This window comes from Eleutherodactylus coqui, chromosome 7, assembly GCF_035609145.1.
Source record: "Eleutherodactylus coqui strain aEleCoq1 chromosome 7, aEleCoq1.hap1, whole genome shotgun sequence".
NCBI classification, from domain to species: domain Eukaryota; kingdom Metazoa; phylum Chordata; class Amphibia; order Anura; family Eleutherodactylidae; genus Eleutherodactylus; species Eleutherodactylus coqui.
In genome coordinates this window covers 174,969,569-174,987,988 of record NC_089843.1, presented here as the reverse complement: position 1 = coordinate 174,987,988, position 18,420 = coordinate 174,969,569, and the positions used below count along the sequence as shown (strand labels likewise).

The 18,420-nt window shown below is 47.1% G+C and overlaps 1 protein-coding gene across 2 annotated transcripts in view; it reads right to left on the bottom strand.

The window, feature by feature from the left end:
* The window catches only part of HPGDS (hematopoietic prostaglandin D synthase), a 77,820-nt gene that overhangs the window by 21,228 nt on the left and 38,172 nt on the right, over positions 1-18,420 (bottom strand). For both annotated transcript variants that reach the window (XM_066574033.1, XM_066574034.1), the window contains exons 3-4: positions 8,909-9,001; positions 7,682-7,782 (exon numbers count right to left, since the gene is read on the bottom strand). In XM_066574033.1, the coding sequence (XP_066430130.1) occupies positions 7,682-7,782; positions 8,909-9,001 (194 nt within the window). The remainder of the gene's footprint in view (positions 1-7,681; positions 7,783-8,908; positions 9,002-18,420) is intronic.

Here is an 18,420-nt window from a genome sequence, read left to right as displayed (position 1 = left end):
TAAGCAGCGTAGAGCAATAGTGGAATACCAACTCCAACATGGGCGGCGTAGTGGGAGTCAGCCTCCCCAATTCTTTACCGAGCAGTGGGCCTGGATGGCAGACATCTGCCAGGTCCTCGGAAACTTTGAGGAGTCTACCCAGATGGTGAGCGGCGATGCTGCAATCATTAGCGTCACCATTCCTCTTCTATGCCTGCTGAGAGGTTCGCTGCAAAGCATAAAGGCTGACGCTTTGCAGTCAGAACAGGAGATGGGGGAAGAGAGTATGTCGCTTGATAGTCAGAGCACCCTCATGTCTATATCTCAGCGCGTTTTGGAGGAGGAGGACGACGAGCAGGAGGGGGAAGAGACAGCTGGGCCCACTGCAGAGGGTACCCATGCTGCTTGCCTCCCATCTGTTGGAGGAGTTGGAGGATCCTAAAAGTGATCTTTCTAGTGAGGACAGCCATGTCTTGCATACTGGCACCCTGACACACATGGCTGACTTCATGTTAGGCTGCCTTTCTCGTGACCCTCGCGTTAGACGCATTCTGGCCACTACGGATTACTGGGTGTACACCCTTCTCGACCCCCGGTATAAGGATAACCTTTCCACTCTCATTCCCGAAGAGGAAAGGGGTTTGAGAGTGATGCAATACCGCAGGGCCCTGGTGGACAAAGTGATATTAAACTTCCCATCTGACAGCGTTAGCGGCAGAAGGCGCAGTTCCGAGGGCCAAGTGGCAAGGGAGGTGCGGAGATCAGGCAGCATATTCAGCGCAGGAAGGGGAACACTGTCCAAGGCCTTTGCCAGCTTTATGGCTCCCCAGCAAGACTCCGTCACCACTCCCCAGTCAAGGCTGAGTCAGAGGGAGCACTGTAAAAATATGGTGAGGGAGTACGCAGCCGATCGTACCACCATCCTCTGTGATGCCTCTGCTCCATACAACTATTGGGTGTCAAAGCTGGACACGTGGCACGAACTTGCGCTGTATGCCGTGGAGGTGCTGGCTTGCCCTGCCGCTAGCGTCTTGTCAGAGAGGGTGTTTAGTGCAGCTGGGGGAATCATCACTGACAAGCGTACCCGCCTGTCAACTGCCAGTGCCGACATGCTTACACTCATAAACATGAACAAAGCCTGGATTTCCCCAGACTTCTCTTCTCCACCGGCGGAGAGCAGCAGAACCTAAAGATTATTTTCGCTGCAACCGCAGATAAAAGCACTCTTCTCTATCACCGGTAAAACGGGGCATTTAGCTTTCTGAATCTGTCTCTGACATTAGTCCTCCTCCTGCTACTCCTCCAGAAACATGTGATCGCACTAAACAGCCAATTTTTCTGGGCCCAAAAGGCTCATCTACATCTACCAATGTTTTTACAATTTTTCTAAGTTTCAAAAGTATTGAAACTGTAACATAAACCAATTTTTTCAACAGGGCTGCCTACAGGCAGTTACAAATTAAGCAACAGTGAGCTGTATCTTTAAAAAAATGTTTATGGGATTCACCTGCCCTCTCAGTTGATAAATTTTTCATAGGTACACTTGTATTCTTGGTACACTAATTTTTGGGGCCCATGCCTACACTCTTAGCCAACCAATTTTTCCAGCCTTCGCCTACGCTTACGGTATCCCAATGTTTCAGAGGTTGGCCTATACTATTACTACAGAAATTTTACTGGGGTCTGCCTGCCTATACTTCTGCTACAAGAAAGTTACAGGGGTCTTCCTATACTGCTGCCACAAAGATGTTACTGGGGTCTGCCTATACTGCTGCCACGTTAATTTTACAGGGGTTTGCCTATACTGCTGCCACAAGGATGTTACTGGGGTCTGCCAATACTGCTGCCACGTTAATGTTACAAGAGTCTGCCTATACTTCTGCTACATAAAAGTTACTTGGATCTGCCTACACTGTTACTACAAAAATGTTACTCGGCTCTGTCTATACCGTTACCACAGAAATGTTACTGGGGTCTGTCTATACTTCCGCCAAGTTAATGTTACTGGGGTCTGCGTATACTTCTGCTACAAAAATGGTACTGGAGTCCGCCTATGCTTCTGCTACATAAATGTTACAAGGGTCTGCTTATACAGCGGCAACAGACATGTTACTGGGGTCTGCCTTTACTTCTACAGAAATGGTACTGGGGTCTGCCTATACTGCTGCTACAAAAATGTTACAGGGGTCTGCATATACTGCTGCTACACAAATGTTACAGGGGTCTGCATATACTGCTGCTACACAAATGTTACAGGGGTCTGCATATACTGCTGCTACACAAATGTTACAGGAGTCTAACAATACTGCTGCTACATAAATGTTACAGGGGTCTGCCTATACTTCTGCTAATGAAATGTTACTGAGGTCTGTCTATACTGTTACTACAGAAATGTTACTGGGGTCTCCCTAGACTTCTGCCACATAACTGTTACTGGGTTCAGCTTATACCTTTACTACAGGAATATTACAGGGGTCTGTGTATACTATGGGTGCACTCAGTCTTCCCATCGCGGTGTTCTACCTATCTGGCCCGAAAAACAACCCAGAATGTCTAGGGCATGGCGTGTCGGCCGCAGCCAACATGTATTTCCTCTCACACAACCGCAGCTATCCGGGGCACTGCAATGGGATTTCTTTCTGTACGGTCTGTGTGTTCCTGCTAGCCACCCATGCCATTTACCTGTCTGTCCCCAAAACACTGACAGAGTTGGGTAGGATGCCGAGTGCAGATGGTTTACCCCTTGTGCTGTCGATGAGGTATCCGACACCCAAACAGAATGAGTAGTGTGTGGACACATGGAGTCCCCATTGCTATGTCACTCGCAGCACCTTGGGCCACTCAGGGTGTTTGCTGGGACAGAGGCTGACCCAGGGCCCGCTCACACCGAGTATTGCTGCATTGTGGAGATGTGTAGAAGTGCTGGGCTGGCAGCGGACTCTCCTTTATGCCCACGTTTGCAGCTCCTGACGAAGGTGGCAAAGGATTGGAATGAAGATGGAACGTCAATCTATTATCAATTCTCAACAGCATTGTGGGCTATCACCCACACTTTCAAAGAGGGCCGCTGCCTAGCCCTGCCAACCCTCTGCAGTGTGTGCCTCCGGTTCCTCCTCATGGCAGACGCACTTATAAATAGACATGAGGGTGGTGTGGCTATGAGGCCACAGTGTGGCATGAGGATAGCTGAGGGCTGCGCAGGGGCACTTTTGTGTGCGCTGCGGACGCAGGGTCGTGTGTGTGTGTGTGTGGGGGGGGGGGTGTTGGGCAGCATGTAACCCAGGAGAAGAGGCAGCGGTGTGTCCCACAGGCAGTGATTGTGCTTGGTTGGAGGTAGTGTGGTGCTTAGCTAAGGTGTGCCTTGCTAATGAGGGTTTGTCCCAAGTAAAAATTGCTAGGAGGGGCACTCTTGCCGCTATTGTGGCTTAATAGTGAGACCTGGGAACCTGAGATGCAGCCCTGCATGTTGCCCCCTGCTTGCCCTATCCGTTTCTGTGTCATTTCCATCCCTTTCGTAGGTTTTGCAGATTTGCACAAATGAAAACCTTAGCGAGCATCAGCCATATACAAAAATGCTCGAGTCGCCCATTGACTTCAATGGGGTTCGTTACTCGAAACGAACCCTCGAGCATCGCGGAAAGCTCGACTTGAGCAACGAGCACCCGAGCATTTTGGTGCTCGCTCATCTCTACATACGACCACTTGCTTCCTCCAGATTCTCGTGCACACCATTCCAGACCTCCCACAACTCACTAGTAACAACATCAACAGCGGGACAAACTGTAGGTACTGGAATGGAAGTCAGGAACTGGGGATGCTGACCAAACACACAGAAGAAAGGGGACACCCCCATCGCAGAACTGATATGATTATTTATGGCAAATTCGGCTAAAGGTAAAAACTGTACCCACAGACTGACCCTCTCGCCCACAAAAAGACGCAAGTATTGTACTAGGTCTTGATTTTTATGTTCCATTTGTCTTTCTCATCAGCGTTTCATTCGTAGAGGAATGGGCAGAGATGTTCCCAAGTTTTTACAGAAGGCCCTCCAAAATTAGGCCACGAATTGCAATCCCCAATTTGAAACGATATTGACTGGCATTCCGTGCAATCGTAGAATCTCTCTAATGAAAATCTTCACTAATTCAGCGGCAGACGGTAATTTTTCCAAAGCAACAAAATGGGCCATTTTCGAGAACCTGTCAACAACTACCGAAATGGTGGACCAACCTTGTGACAGGGGCAGGTCAGTGACAAAATCCATGGACACGTGCGACCATGGCCTACCAGGTACTGACAATGGCATTAACAGTCCCTCAGGGTTCCTACGCCGACTCTTACCACGTGCACAAGCTGAACACTGATTTACGAATTCCCGAACCTGTCGTGGAATGCCGGGCCACCAGTAGAAACGGGAACATAGCTCAAGAGTCCCCTGGACCCTCAGATGCCCTGCAAAAATGAAGGAATGAGACTCTTCCAGAACCAACAACCGCAGGGACATCAGTACAAATAGCTTCCCTGCCAGAACCCCCTCTGGGGATTCTTGTTGATATCCCTCAAGCTGAGCCAGAAGATTCCGTGTCAGGGCTGCCACCACGACACCGGGCGGGAGGATGTCTTCGGGAGAAGAGTCCTTAACCTCCTGAGTCCCGAAACTGCGGGAGAGGTTGTCCAGCTTTCACATTTTTATCTCCCGGCAGGTACGTGACTGTAAAATTGAATCTCGAGAAGAAAAGCACCCACCTGGCTTGCCGCACATTGAGACGCTTAGCATTCTCAAGATACACTAAGTTCTTGTGATCAGTGAAGACTATCCCCTGGTGCCAGGCCCGCACCAGAAGATGATGCCATTCCTCAAATGCCCATTTTATTGCCAACAGATCCCTGTTCCAAACATCATAGTTGCGCTCGGCGCTACTGAATTTACGGGAAAAGAAGGCACACTGACCATACCCTAAACAGCCCACTAATACTTGAGAGAGGACTGCACCCACCCCAACCTCAAAAGCGTCTACCTCCACGAAAAAGGGTTTCTGAGGGTCCGGCTGAGCAAGCACCGGCGCAGTGGAAAAAGCCCTCTTAAGTTGCTCAAACGCCTCTGAAGCTTCCGGAGACCACGACATACGTCCGCTGCTTTTTAAGTGAGATCAATCAGCAGTTGTGCATAAATGTATCAATATTTATATATTTCTGATAAATTTTCTGTAAAAGTTGGCAAACCCAAGAAAGCGGTGAAAAGCCTTCAAATTATCTGGTTTAGCCCATTGTGCGATTGTCGCAACCTTGTCTGACTCCATACACACATCAGTTGGAGTAATGATATACCCAAGGAATGACACGCATTTGACCCTAAATGAACACTTCAGCAATTTAATATATAATTGGTTCTCCCGTAGCCGCTCTAACACTAAATGGAGATGTCTAACATGCGTGTCCCAATCCGACGAGTACACCAAAATGCCGTCCAAATAGACAACCATAAAAACCCCTAGATAAATCGTGGAAACCTGCGTTCATAAACCCCTGAAAAACCGCAGGGGCGTTGCATAACCCGAAGGGCACAACCAGATACTCGAAGTGCCCCAACGGGGTGTTGAACGCAGTCTTCCACTCGTCACCAGACTTAATACGTATAAGATTATAAGCCCCCCGAAAGTCAAGCTTAGAGAACCAGCGTGCCCCCACCACCTGATTCAACAGATCAGGGATCAGAGGGAGTGAGCACTGACTCTTTATGGTGATCTTGTTTAAAGCCCGATAGTCAATACAAGGCCGCAAAGACTCTTTTCTTTTCAACAAAAAAATAGGCCTGCTCCAGCTGGTGACTTTGATGGTCTGATATGTTCCTTGGCTAAAGCCTCTGAAATATAGGATTTAAGAGCCTCATGCTCCCAACCCAGCCCCCTTAGGGATGGGACTATCTGGGACAAGGCTCTAAGGCTCTTAGGCGCTTCTCTAAGGCTTCTTAGAGAACACATCTTGAAAATCCCAACCGGGGTCGCTGACAAGCCTCATGGTAACAACTGCATGTACAATATATACATACTAGTAATTATTAGGGAATTATAATACCAGTATTTCTGGTGGTGCAATGCGTTATGATCACCACACATCATACACACAGCTCTACTACATCCATCCTGACCCCACACAGCCCTGCTACATCCTGAGTCACACAAACACAGCTCTGCTGCATGGTACATCTATTATGATCCTCACACACAGCTCTACTCCATTCATTCTAACCCCACACATTACACACACAGAACAACACACACAGCTCTGCTACATGGTACATCCATTATGATCCCCACATATCACACACACAGCTCTACTACATCCATCCTGACCCCACATCACACACACAGCTCTGCTACATCCCGATTCACACACACCTCTGCTACATGTTACATCCATTATGATTCCTACACATCACACACAGGTCTACTACATCCACCCTGACCTCACATATTACACACACAGCACATCACACACAGCTCTGCTACATCTAACCAGACCCCACACATCACACACATAGCTCGAGTACATCCATCCTAACCCCACACATCACATGTATAGCACATAACACACACAGCTCTCCTACATGGTACATCCATTATGATCCCCACACATCATACACAGCTCTACTACATCTATCTTGATCCCCTCACAAGACAAACAAAGCTTAGCTACTTCACAGAGGTGACATCAACGCAGGTCCTTTAGCTCACCAATTCTCTGTGGTGATGGTAGGTTGGTGTCTTTTGTCAGGACCACTGAGTTATGTCTTAGATAATATCGGCTTAGTTGTATTCTCATTGTGTTATTTTTGTCCTCCCCTTTTCAAGAGCCCTAACTGTTGTTCTTCTGTGGGTCAGGCTCTGTGTTTTATATATCATATTGGACCTGTAATGGCATCACACAGGGGGCGGAGCATAAGAACCCACATATAGTACTTTCTACCAAACAGCAGAATGGCTCTTCCCACAGCAGTGATATCACCACAGGTATTTTAGCTCACCAAATCTCTGTGGTGGAGGTAGGTCAGGGTGTTCTGTCAGGACTGCAGAGTTGTGTCTTCTGAGATAATAACGTCCTAGTTGTATTCTCATTTTGTTATTTTTGTCCTCCCTTTCCAAGAGCCCTAACTTTGTTATTCTTCTGTCTGTCAGGTTCTGCATTTTATATATGTTGTAGGACCTTCTATGATGACAAGGGGGCAGAGCGATGACATCACCAGGGGCGCAGCATGAGAAGCACTCACATACTCACAGACAAGCGGTTGTTAGTAGTTTGATATGCATACACACACGATAGCTAGTAGATGTTTGATCACTGAGCCTCATAGATAACAAGAATGGTGCACCCCCAAGAGAATGAAGCAGTGATGAGCACTGTCTATTGAGAGATCTGAGTGATGTGCTCGGCTTACTTTCTATAGCAGATAATGGGGAAGTGGTCACACATGGTTTCTCTATCTTCCTGGGGGAATTGGGGTGTCTGTTGTGTTTATGTGCTCTGGGAGTTTCAGACCACAGTGAGCAAACATTGAATACCTTTAATTAATAGTTAGCATTTCCTAAAAAACACCTTTGGTGAAGTAGCCTGTGAAGAGATTGAATTAGAAATACTGGTGACATGTTCGTACTGGAAGTCAATGGGATGAGTATTAAAATGCTGAGTCAAATCATTTCTATACCTTTTCACCTGCAGTCCATGGCAACTGTGATATTAAGTCATCAATGGTGTCTAATATGGCATCAATGCGAAGGTCATCCAAATCAGTCTTGCCTGTCAAACCTATGGAACAAATCAGCAATGAATTTTAATGAATGCAACTACCCTATATCTACATATATTAAAACCTATTGAGATTGGTCTAATGCTACAGACCTTAGTTTATCTACAATATCCAGTACAGTATATTGACTTGGTCTACATTATGACACTCAGGAACAGCTCTATTTAGGTACGTCCACACGGGAAGCAATTTTCACAGTGGAAAATCCGCCACACTCTGTGGGAGGGTGCGTGCGCAGCCTGCAGAGATGAGTCATCGCACTGTCCATGCATCGACTTCCATAGAGGATAGCGTGGAAATGGGGAGCCTGGCAAGTATAAAAAACCCACATCCCCGAACTCCTCATAACCTGCACTATGAGCAGCTTAATCTGGTTTATGGTGCTCACAGGTTCCCTTTAATCACTGCTTTACTCATAAATGTTCAAGTCTTCCAGGCCCTTGTGCCTCCATTAGCAAAAGAATTTCCCATCGGTGTATTTTAATGCATGTTCAAGTGTTGAAGTCTCTGCAGTGCTCTTTTCACCTTCCCATTCCCTTAAGCTGTGCTACTTCTGACTTTAGTGCTGTATTTATACTTTGGTCATTTCAAGGATATACCTAACTTTTTTCCATGTTACACAGTTATTAACTTTTTGGTAGTTGGAAAATTACACAGACACAAGTATAATATTAGAGGCACAGTTTAAACCTCCTATCCTCCAATGTAAAAAGCGGTAACAGGTCCCCCAAATTACCATTTTCCATTTCTAAAACTTTATGGCAGAGGTGCCTTTGAAATCCCAGAGCCCCCGAGTACAATTCTTACAATCCTGTATGATAACCAACATATGCAAATCTAAGGGTGGTTTCACAAAGATTTTGTGGCTTTTTTTTGGGTAGTTTTTGTGTTTTAGGCACCAAACACTGCAAGCAGATGTTAGCTGCAAATCAATAGGGTAATATTAAAACATGCAACAAAGAGTGTGTATTTTGGTGACTTTTTTTCACGTTGAAGTCATTGTAAAACAAAAACACATGAAATTCCTGTTTTGTTTTTTTTTGTTTGTTTTTTTTTACACAAGCCCTTAAAAACAAAAAGCCACAAAATAGGTGTGTGTGATTAAAGCCTAATAAGTTATATTACCTGCTTTTTTGGCTAGATACCTTCCAATGGCAAGGCTTTGATAGTAAACAGTCCCATCAATTTCTAAAACTGGGAGTTTTCCAAAAACGTATTCTGTAGAGGAAAAAAAAAAAAGCTTCAAGTAAATCTTACTGAAATTTGTGTTTAAAAGGAAGCCTGTCAGGGCATATTTTCCCATAAACCTATGCTAACCATAGGCATGGGATAGGATGACAAAAAAGGTATGATTACATTTATCTTTCTGTGCTCCCCAGGCTCCAAATTAGCCTTTTTTGGTGTACGCTAAAGAAGTGTGAAGAGTCCAATGGGCGCCGGTCACACATTGAGACTCGTCTGAGCTCTCTCCCTCTTTTTTCACCCAAACTTCACCACCTTCCTAGTGATAGTCTATTCCAAGGGAGATTGAAATGTCAAGGTCTCCTGCTCGAGGGAGCTGGAGATGTCAAATCATTAGAAAGGGGACAAGGATTGGGCCAAATAAGGGGAAGAAAGTCTAGACTAGTCTCAATGTGTCACCACCCATCAGATGGTTCACACCTAATACTCATTTGCCTACAAGGTAGACTGCAATTTGAGGGTCAGGGAGCATTGTGAGTGGAACGAAAGTATCATTACACTTATCTCATCCCCAAAAATGTTCTGACAAAAGTTCTAAAGCTGTTAGAAAGGGTTACAAGTTTTATAAATTAACACTCTTAATGGCAGCTCCTCTACAGTGTACATGAAAAGGAATTTTATCTCCCATTCACAGATGCAGAGTTATTCATCAATTACAGGAACATTACATGGTGATAAAATTGCTATGTAAATTAAGTCCGTGTAGTCATCAACAGAATATTAGCAACAATTTCATTGAATGAAACTTATTGTGAAGCAAAGCTATCGAATGCAGATTAAAAACTGTAGCAGAAAAAAAACATGAGCTATGATTTAGTGAGACAATATTAGACGCCAAGTCATTAAAGGGGGGGGGGGGGGAGACACAGAGAGACACAGAGCAAAATAGGTAGTTCTTAAAGGAATATTCTGAGGCATTTGTTACTTCTACAGTCTTTCTGTAACTCACATAGACTTCAATGAGAAGGCCCATCTCTGCATTGACATGTATCTAGAATGTGGTCACTGAACCCTCGTACTTCTGATATACTACATATCACCTCAAGAACCCTCATCTATAGCATTCCAGAATTACATTGTTATCTCTACATCTTATACATATCTTATCTAGTGGATACTAAATACATTATGATACCCAAAAGTAACTATGGAAAGGCAAAAACTCTATTATAAAATCAAAATGTGGTAGTTTTGGTCTCACTAGCTGTGGAGTGTGTACTCTTTACGGTTATAAAAATATTAGAAGACTATATAAAAGCCCATGGCCACCCGTTGAGTGCATTTTGTATGGGTTATGGAAATACAATGTGACTTCTAATCTTTAAAAATTTATGGTAGTGGTTACATTATTTCTTATAATACACAATTCAACTGCTGCAGAACTTCATTTTGAAGAATAAGGGCTCACCTACACAAGCTGCATATTTTTATTTAATGTGCGTAATACGCAATCCTGAAACCCCATTGATTTGTATTGGCGTATTTGAACACACGTATTTTACGCTTATGAAAAAAATTGCAGCGGTAGCTTGCCTGTTGGTGGACCACCATCTGGATCCCATTAAGCTAGTACGAGCTGTTGCTGAAAAAAAAATCTTTCAGGTTTTTACTTGCACTCTTGGTAAACAAATCCCTTTAGGGGTTCACCTATACTGTTGGTTAACAAATCTTTTAGGGGTTTACCTACACTCTTGGTTACCAAATCTTTCAGGGGTTCACCTATACTCTTGGTAAACAAATGTTTCAGGGGTTTACCTGCACTCTGGGTAAAAAAAAATCTTTTGTTTAAGAATGGGTTGTTGAATTGTGGAGATATGTAGAAGCACTGGCATCCGAGTCCTCTTTATGCCCACATTTATGGCTCATGAAATTTTGTGACGGAGGTGGCATGAAAAAATGGATTATACCAACCTGATAATCAGGTTTCCAGGAGTCTCCACGACAGCACCAATTGAGATTGCCTCCTCCTGATAGGACAGGAACACACTGAGAGGTTAAAAGCTCCCCCCCCCCCCCCCTTCCCCACTTTCCTCAGTGGATTCTATCGAATTGCCGGGGTAGGAGCTCAACTTAAATTTTTTCCCTTAACCGGGGTTTTTTTGTTGATTATAAAATTATATTATATTATATATTTATTTTTTATATTATATTCTATAGTTTCTTTTCTATCAATTTAGGGGGGGGGAAGGTACGAGTGCTGTCGTGGAGACTCCTGGAAACCTGATTATCAGGTAGGTATAATCCATTTTTTACCCCAGTCGTCTCCACGACAGCACCAATTGAGACGTACCAACTAAAGTTCATTAGGGTGGGATTGCTGCCGAGAGGACTTTGCGGCCGAAGGCCATGTCCTCGTCCTGCTGCACATTTACCCTATAATGTTTAATGAACGTGTGGGGGTTTTTTCAGACTGCGGCCTTGCATATCTGCTCGACCGAGGCTGAGCTATGTTCGGCCCATGAGGATGCTACTGCCCTTGTAGAATGGGCTTTAAGAGCTAAGGGGATTTCCTTCCCGAGGGCCTTATAGGACTCTATGATGGCCAGGCGGATCCACCTGGCTATGGAGTTTTTTGCCGCTTTGTTCCCTTTATTTGGGCCACTGAACTGGATGAACAGGTTGTCGTCCCGTCTCCAGTGGCTTGTCGCATCTATGTAGCCTAGGACTGCTCTCCTGACGTCCAGGCAGCTTAGGATTTTTTCTTCCTCGTTTTTTGGTTTGCTAAAAAATGGGGGAATTATTACGTCCTGGGACCTATGAAAATGTGATACCACCTTTGACATGAAGGCAGGGTCCGTTTTAAATATTAATTTGGAATCTGAGATTTTTAGAAATGGGTGGCGAATGGACAAGGCCTGCAGCTCGCTAACCCTCCTTGCAGACGTGATGGCTACTAGAAAAACGGTCTTGATTGTAAGCATTTTTATCGGTAGTGCTTCGATCGGCTCGAATGGTTCCGCTGACATGGCCCTTAGAACCCAATTAAGGTTCCAGTCTGGAACAAGTTTTATGGGTCTAGGTCGTAATCTAGCTGCTGCTGTCAAGAACCTGTTGACCCATCTATTGTCCGCGAACTTTGTGTCGCATATGGCGCTAAGGGCTGCGACCTGGACCTTCAGGGTACTTGGAGAGAGGCCCATCTGTAGGCCCTCCTGCCAGAATTCTAAGATCAAAGGGATGCTCGGGATAGAATCCCTGGAATCCCTTCCCTGTCTCCATGAGGAGAACCTTCTCCAAACCTTCTGGTAGATAAGGTGGGTCGTCTTTTTTCTGCTGGACATTAACGCTTCTACCACTCTTTGTGAGAATCCCTTCCCCCTTAGTGAGGATTCCTCAAGAGCCATGCTGTTAAGTGGAGTCTGTCTAAGCCCGGGTGGTTCAGTGGCCCCTGTGATAGCAGATCTGTCCAGGTTGGAAAGGTGACTGGGTCCTGGACACTCAATGTTGTCAGAACACCGAACCAACTTCTCTTGGGCCAGAAGGGGGTCACCAGGATGAGCGTGCATACCTGGGTTCTGAAATGTTGTAAGACCCTGGGGATCAGCGGTATTGGAGGAAACGCGTACGCTAGCCCCTTTCCCCAGTCCTGGCCTAGGGCGTCTATTGCTGTAGGACCATCTCCTGGCCGGAGGGAGAAGAAATTGCCTACTTTGGCGTTCTCCCTGGTTGCAAATAGGTCCAATTGTGGGGACCCCCACCAGTTGGTCAGGATTCTGAATGCCTCCAGGGAGAGAGACCATTCTCCTGGGTCTATCTGCCTCCTGCTGAGGAAGTCCGCTTTTTGGTTTAGCGTCCCTTTTAAGTGGGTTGCCGTGATCGAAAGGATCCGGCCCTCTGCCCAGTGGAAGATTTTCTGTGAAATGTTTTGCAGGGCAGGAGACCTTGTGCCCCCCTGGTGCCGAATATGGGCGACCGTGGTGGTATTGTCCGACAGTATCTTTATATGCTGGTTCCGTAGCGAGTTTCCTAACTGCTGTAGGACCCGCCATACGGCCTGTAGCTCTCTGTAATTGGAGGATTGTTCTTTTATCCTTTGGGACCACGGGCCCTGAAAGAACTGGTTCCCCACATGCGCTCCCCATCCCCAGGCGCTTGCGTCCGTTGTGATGTGCGTGGCTGGGTTTTCTAGCCAATGAACCCCTTCCTGCAGGTTCGCTGGGAATGTCCACCAACGCAGGGATGTTTTCACTGTGTTTGGGATATACATTTTTGTCCCTAGCGAGGACTGCTTTTTGTCCCATGCGGATAGGACAGGGGCCTGTAGAGCTCTGGTGTGAGCCTGGGCCCATGCTACTCCGGGAATGCATGACGTTAGGCTTCCCAGGAGAGACATGGCTTCCCGAATTGTGCATGATCGTTTCTGTAGGAAGGATCTGACCAGCCTTTGGTTTTTTTGTATTTTTTCCTCGGGCAGGCAGGAGCAGTGTAATTCTGAGTTGAGCGTTATGCCCAGAAACGTCTTCTTCCTGTCGGTGTCTAAGCTGGATTTTTCCCAGTTTATGATCCATCCTAGAGACTGGAGGAGTTCTAGCACTATCTCTAGGTGCTTTGTTAGTAGTTTCCTGGACTCTGCTATTATTAAAATATCGTCCAGGTAGGGTATTATTAGGATCGACTTTTTTCTCAGGTAAGCAGCTACCTCTGCCATAATTTTGGTAAAAATTCTGGGTGCTTAGGAGATCCCGAAAGGCAGGCATCCGAATTGGTGGTGCTCTATTCCTTTGCCCATATCCACTGCGAACCTTAGGTATCTTTGGGACCCCTCGTGGATCGGTACGTGGAAATAAGCGTCCTTCAGATCGATGGACGCCATGTAGGCCCCTTTGGGAATCAACTTTATCGTTGAAGAGATGGACTCCATTTTGAATTTCCCGTACTTGACACAGGTGTTCAAAGGCTTCAGATTCACTATCATGCGGTGTTTCCCGCAGGGTTTTCTTACTAGGAAGAGCCTGGAATAATGGCCCTGAGTTTCCTCATTTTGCGGTATGGGGGATATTGCGTTTAGATGTTGCAGGTCCCGAACGCTTTGCTTTAGTAAGTGTAACTGTCGCCCTGAGCCTCCTGTGATGATGAATTTCCTTCTGGGGAGGGACACCAGTTCTATCCGGTATCCTTGCTGTAGGATCTTTGGGATCCATGGGCCTTCACAAATTGCGGCCCATTGGTCCACAAAGTTCCCCAGCCTTGCCCCTACGGAGCTGGCGTCAGGGTCTCTGCTTGGGCTCCCCCTGGTGGGGATTAAAGAGGATATTTCTCCCTCTGCCCCCCTTGGGGTAACTCCAGCGGCCTGTCTTGCCCTTGCCTCGGTAGGCCTCGGGCTGTTGCCCTGGGGTTCGGAAGAAGGTCTTCCCTCTCTGCGGCTTTTTCTCCCGGGAATCCCTTCTTTTTGTCGGCCGCCTTCTCCAGGATTTTGTCTAGGTCTGGTCCGAACAAAAACTGACCGTAGACCGGGAGGGTGCATAGTTTATTTTTTGAGGCCAAGTCGCCTGACCATGATTTCAGCCATAGTACTCTTCTGGCTGAGTTAGATCGGGCTGTAGCTTTTGCCGAGAGTTTAACCGTTTCGGCCGCGGCATCCGCTAGAAAATTTGTTGCCATGCGCAGGATAGGTAGGGAATTTAGGATCTGTTCCCTTGGCGTTTTATTGTTTAAGTGTAGCTCCAGCTGTTCGAGCCATACCCCCAGGGTGCGCCACGCAGGTGGCTGCGATCCCTGGCCTAAGTATGCTTGCTGCTGCCTCCCATGATTTTTTTAGAAGGCCTTCGGCTTTGCAATCCATGGGATCTTTTAATTGTGCGGCGTCCTCAAAGGGCAGGCTCATCCTCCTAGCTACTTTGGCCACTGGGACGTCTACCTTGGGTATCTCTTCCCAGCTTGCGCAAACTTCCTCCTCAAATGGGTACCTTCTTTTTACCCCTCTAGCGGAGAAGGAACCTGCGTCTGGTTTCTTCCACTCCTTTTGGATAATTTTAATGATGTTTTTGTGGACAGGGAAGGTATGTTTATGCCTCTCCCCTAGTCCCCCAAATAGCTCATCTTGCAGGGTGCGTGGTTCTCTGGGCTCTTCCATTTTTAATGTAGCCCTGACTGACTTAATTAATTCTGTTAAGTCGTCCTGATGGAAAAGGTATCTTTTGTAGTCCTCATCGTCTGAGGACTCCTCGGCCGCCTGTTCCTCTTGCTCCGATCCGATAGAACTCTCGGAGTCGGAAGGCTCGTCGGGAACGTACGCCTTTTTCCGGCGTTTCGCTGGCGGCGGCAGCTGTGACGTTAGGGCTGATCGAACCTCCTCCTTCACCAGCCTCCTAACGTCATCCAGGAATCCCCCCGATTCCTCTTTGACTAGCCTAGCTATGCATACTTTGCATAGAGGCCTCTGGTACGTAGCTGGCAGTCTCGTCCCGCACTCCACGCATTTTTTGGGTTTTGCTCTGGGGGGATGTCTTTTTTATCCCCCTGACAAACAAAGAGGGGAAAGTATTTTTTGCGGGTAAATATGCAATTTTTCCATATACAATACATTGGATCTTGCATTTTGTATTTTTTGCCGCACTGGCTACTTACGGCCGCTCAGGCTGAGGTTTCAGCTATCTCTGGGGCTGGAGCACTCATTACTGTACCGATGCTGCAGACACCCTGCGACCTGTAGTGCTGGTCCACCTTCTGGCTTCTCTCAGGTTCCTTATTTAGAATTTTCGCGCTCCTGCGCTAAGCCCCACCCTCTCTGTGCGGCTCCTGATGCGAGCGTGATGACGTCACCACGCTGGGCACATGACGCGACGCCCCCCCCCCCCCCCCGCCGTCAAAGGGCTTCCTGGAGCGCCGCGCTGCCGCTATACGAGGAGGAGGAGGGGGACTGAGGCTCCCGCTTTGTACCCCCCATGGGCTGCCGCAGGAGGAACCTGGCCCGGGGGTTACCACCCCATGTGGCATCCCGGGAGTCGTCTGGCTGGGAAGGGAGGACAGGCTGACCCACTGCCCTCCGATCCGCCCGTGAGTAGGCTTCCGGCTGGCTTCTCCACCAGCCCCTCTCAGAGATCCTGCCTCCTGGCAGGACAGGAAGACACTGAGGAAAGTGGGGAAGGGGGGGGGAGCTTTTAACCTCTCAGTGTGTTCCTGTCCTATCAGGAGGAGGCAATCTCAATTGGTGCTGTCGTGGAGACGACTGGGGGAAATAGGAATTATGATCGTATGTTAATTTTTCAGCAATTCTCATCAGCATTGTGGGCTATCGCCCACAATTTCAAAGAGGGTCGCTGCCAGGCCCTGCCAACCCTCTGCAGTGTGTGTCTCCTGTTCCTCCTCATCCAATACGCACTTATAAATAGACATGAGGGTGGTGTGTCTATCAAACGACCTTGTGGCATGAGGACAGCTGGATGCTGCGCCGGGAAAAATTTTAGTATGCTGTGGCCTACTGAGTAGGTGAAGGGGGGCGCCTTACCCAGTTTGGGATGAGGATAGCTGGACGCTGCGCTGGGAAAAATTTCAGTACGTTGTGGACTACTGAGCAGGCAAAGAGGTGCTCCTTACCCTGTCTGGGATGGGGACAGTTGGACGCTGCGCTGGGAAAAATTTTCAGTGCACTGTGGACGCAGGCTCCTGCCTGCGTCCTGGGGGCGATTGGACAGCAATGTCAGCATGTAACACAGGAGATGAGGCAGTGGTGTCACCGGCAGGTGGTGATTGGCCTTCGTTGCACCTAGTGTGGTGCTTAGCTAAGATGTGCCAGCGCGTGTACCTTGCTGATTATGGTCTGGCCCAAGTGAATTGTTAGAGGAGTGGTGATCACCAGGCTCTTGCCCACAATTTGGCTTAATAGTGCGATCTGAGAGCCTCAGATGCACCCATGCATGCTGCCCCTGCCATTCCCTATTTATTTCTGTGGCGTTTCCATCACTTTCTGATGTTTTCAGGTGAATCACACACCCTCCCCTATGCAGAGCATGGGTCACCTTGAAAAATGCTCGAGTCTCCCATTGACTTTCATTACTCGAAACGATCTCTCGAGCATTACGAAAAGCTCGACTCAAGTAACGAGCACACGAGCATTTTGGTGCCCGCTCATCTCTAGTTATATTACTTTATTTTTTTCTTGCATACAACTTTTAAAATTTTGGAGTTCAGCATGCATAGGAGCTTTTACAGAATACATTCTGAGAAGCCAGTGAGCAACACTAACTCCCACTGAGCATTTTGCCTGGCATGCCATTGGAAACCAGTTGAAAAAAAAAGCATAAAACACTACAAAATCTGTGTTAAAATTTCACCCTAATTTGTGGTGATACATGCAGTATTTTGCAGTGAGGCAGGGGTTAACAGATACCCTGTTTCCCCCAAAAGAAGACGCGTCTTATATTAATTTTTGCTCCCAAATATGCGCTACGTCTTATTTTCAGGGGGTGTCTTATTTTGCCATGGCAAATCCGTCTGTGGCCGCTAATCCCTCAATTGGCCAGCTTTGTGGACGAAGTTTCTCAGAAATCTCGTCCACATGGGACAGCAAATCTCTCACGGCAAAGCTGGGAGAAGCCTGTGTTGTGGTGCGGATTCACCGGCCACAGAAACAGAAAAGCATGCAGCCAGGTAACTTCAAAACAAGTGGCTGAGTGCCGTGGGTTTTGAAGCAGTGCTTTCCCGGCGGAAATCTCGCTGTTTATCGCTGTGGCCAAACTGCGAGATTTCCGCTGGAAATACGCTCTGTGAGAACCCAGCATTAAGAATCACACACAGGTTGCTTGACTCACACACAGAGCCATAAAAAAATAAGGGCTGTAAAGTAACGTACCTGTCTGCAGACAGAAGTTCCTGTACCACTTGTAAGCAGGGATGGTATTGCAGCTTCTGGCCACCAGGGGGAGCTCATCACAGCAGACATGTACAGCAGGAACAGAACGTACAGTATGGACTTTTCCAGCCAACAAGGGGAGCTCACAACAGCACACTTGTACAGCACAGCAGGGAAAGGATAAAAGCAGACTGTCTACAGATCTACCTATAAATCTGGTGGTAGGAGACAACGGGGATGGCAGCAGGGGGACAGGCCTCTTGACTTGCCTGCACACTTTACTATGCCTTACTATCGGGGGGTGCCTTATATTTGGGACTTCTGCAAATTTCAGGGGGTGCCTTATTTTCGGGGAAACACAGTAGTTCTCGGTTTACTACATGGCATCAGGTTTCTGTCTTTTGTCAAGTTTGGAATACAGGAAACGTGACATACATACTGCAGCCAGCGAGAGGGAAAGCAGCTCTGGAAATAGTTTTAGTCTAGATTTTGCTGACTGCTTTACATTCTTAGCAGGGACATTTTCATATCCATTTCAATATTGCTTTATATGAGCTGAAACACTGGCCCTTTATATGATAAAGAGGATTTTGGACAAGATACC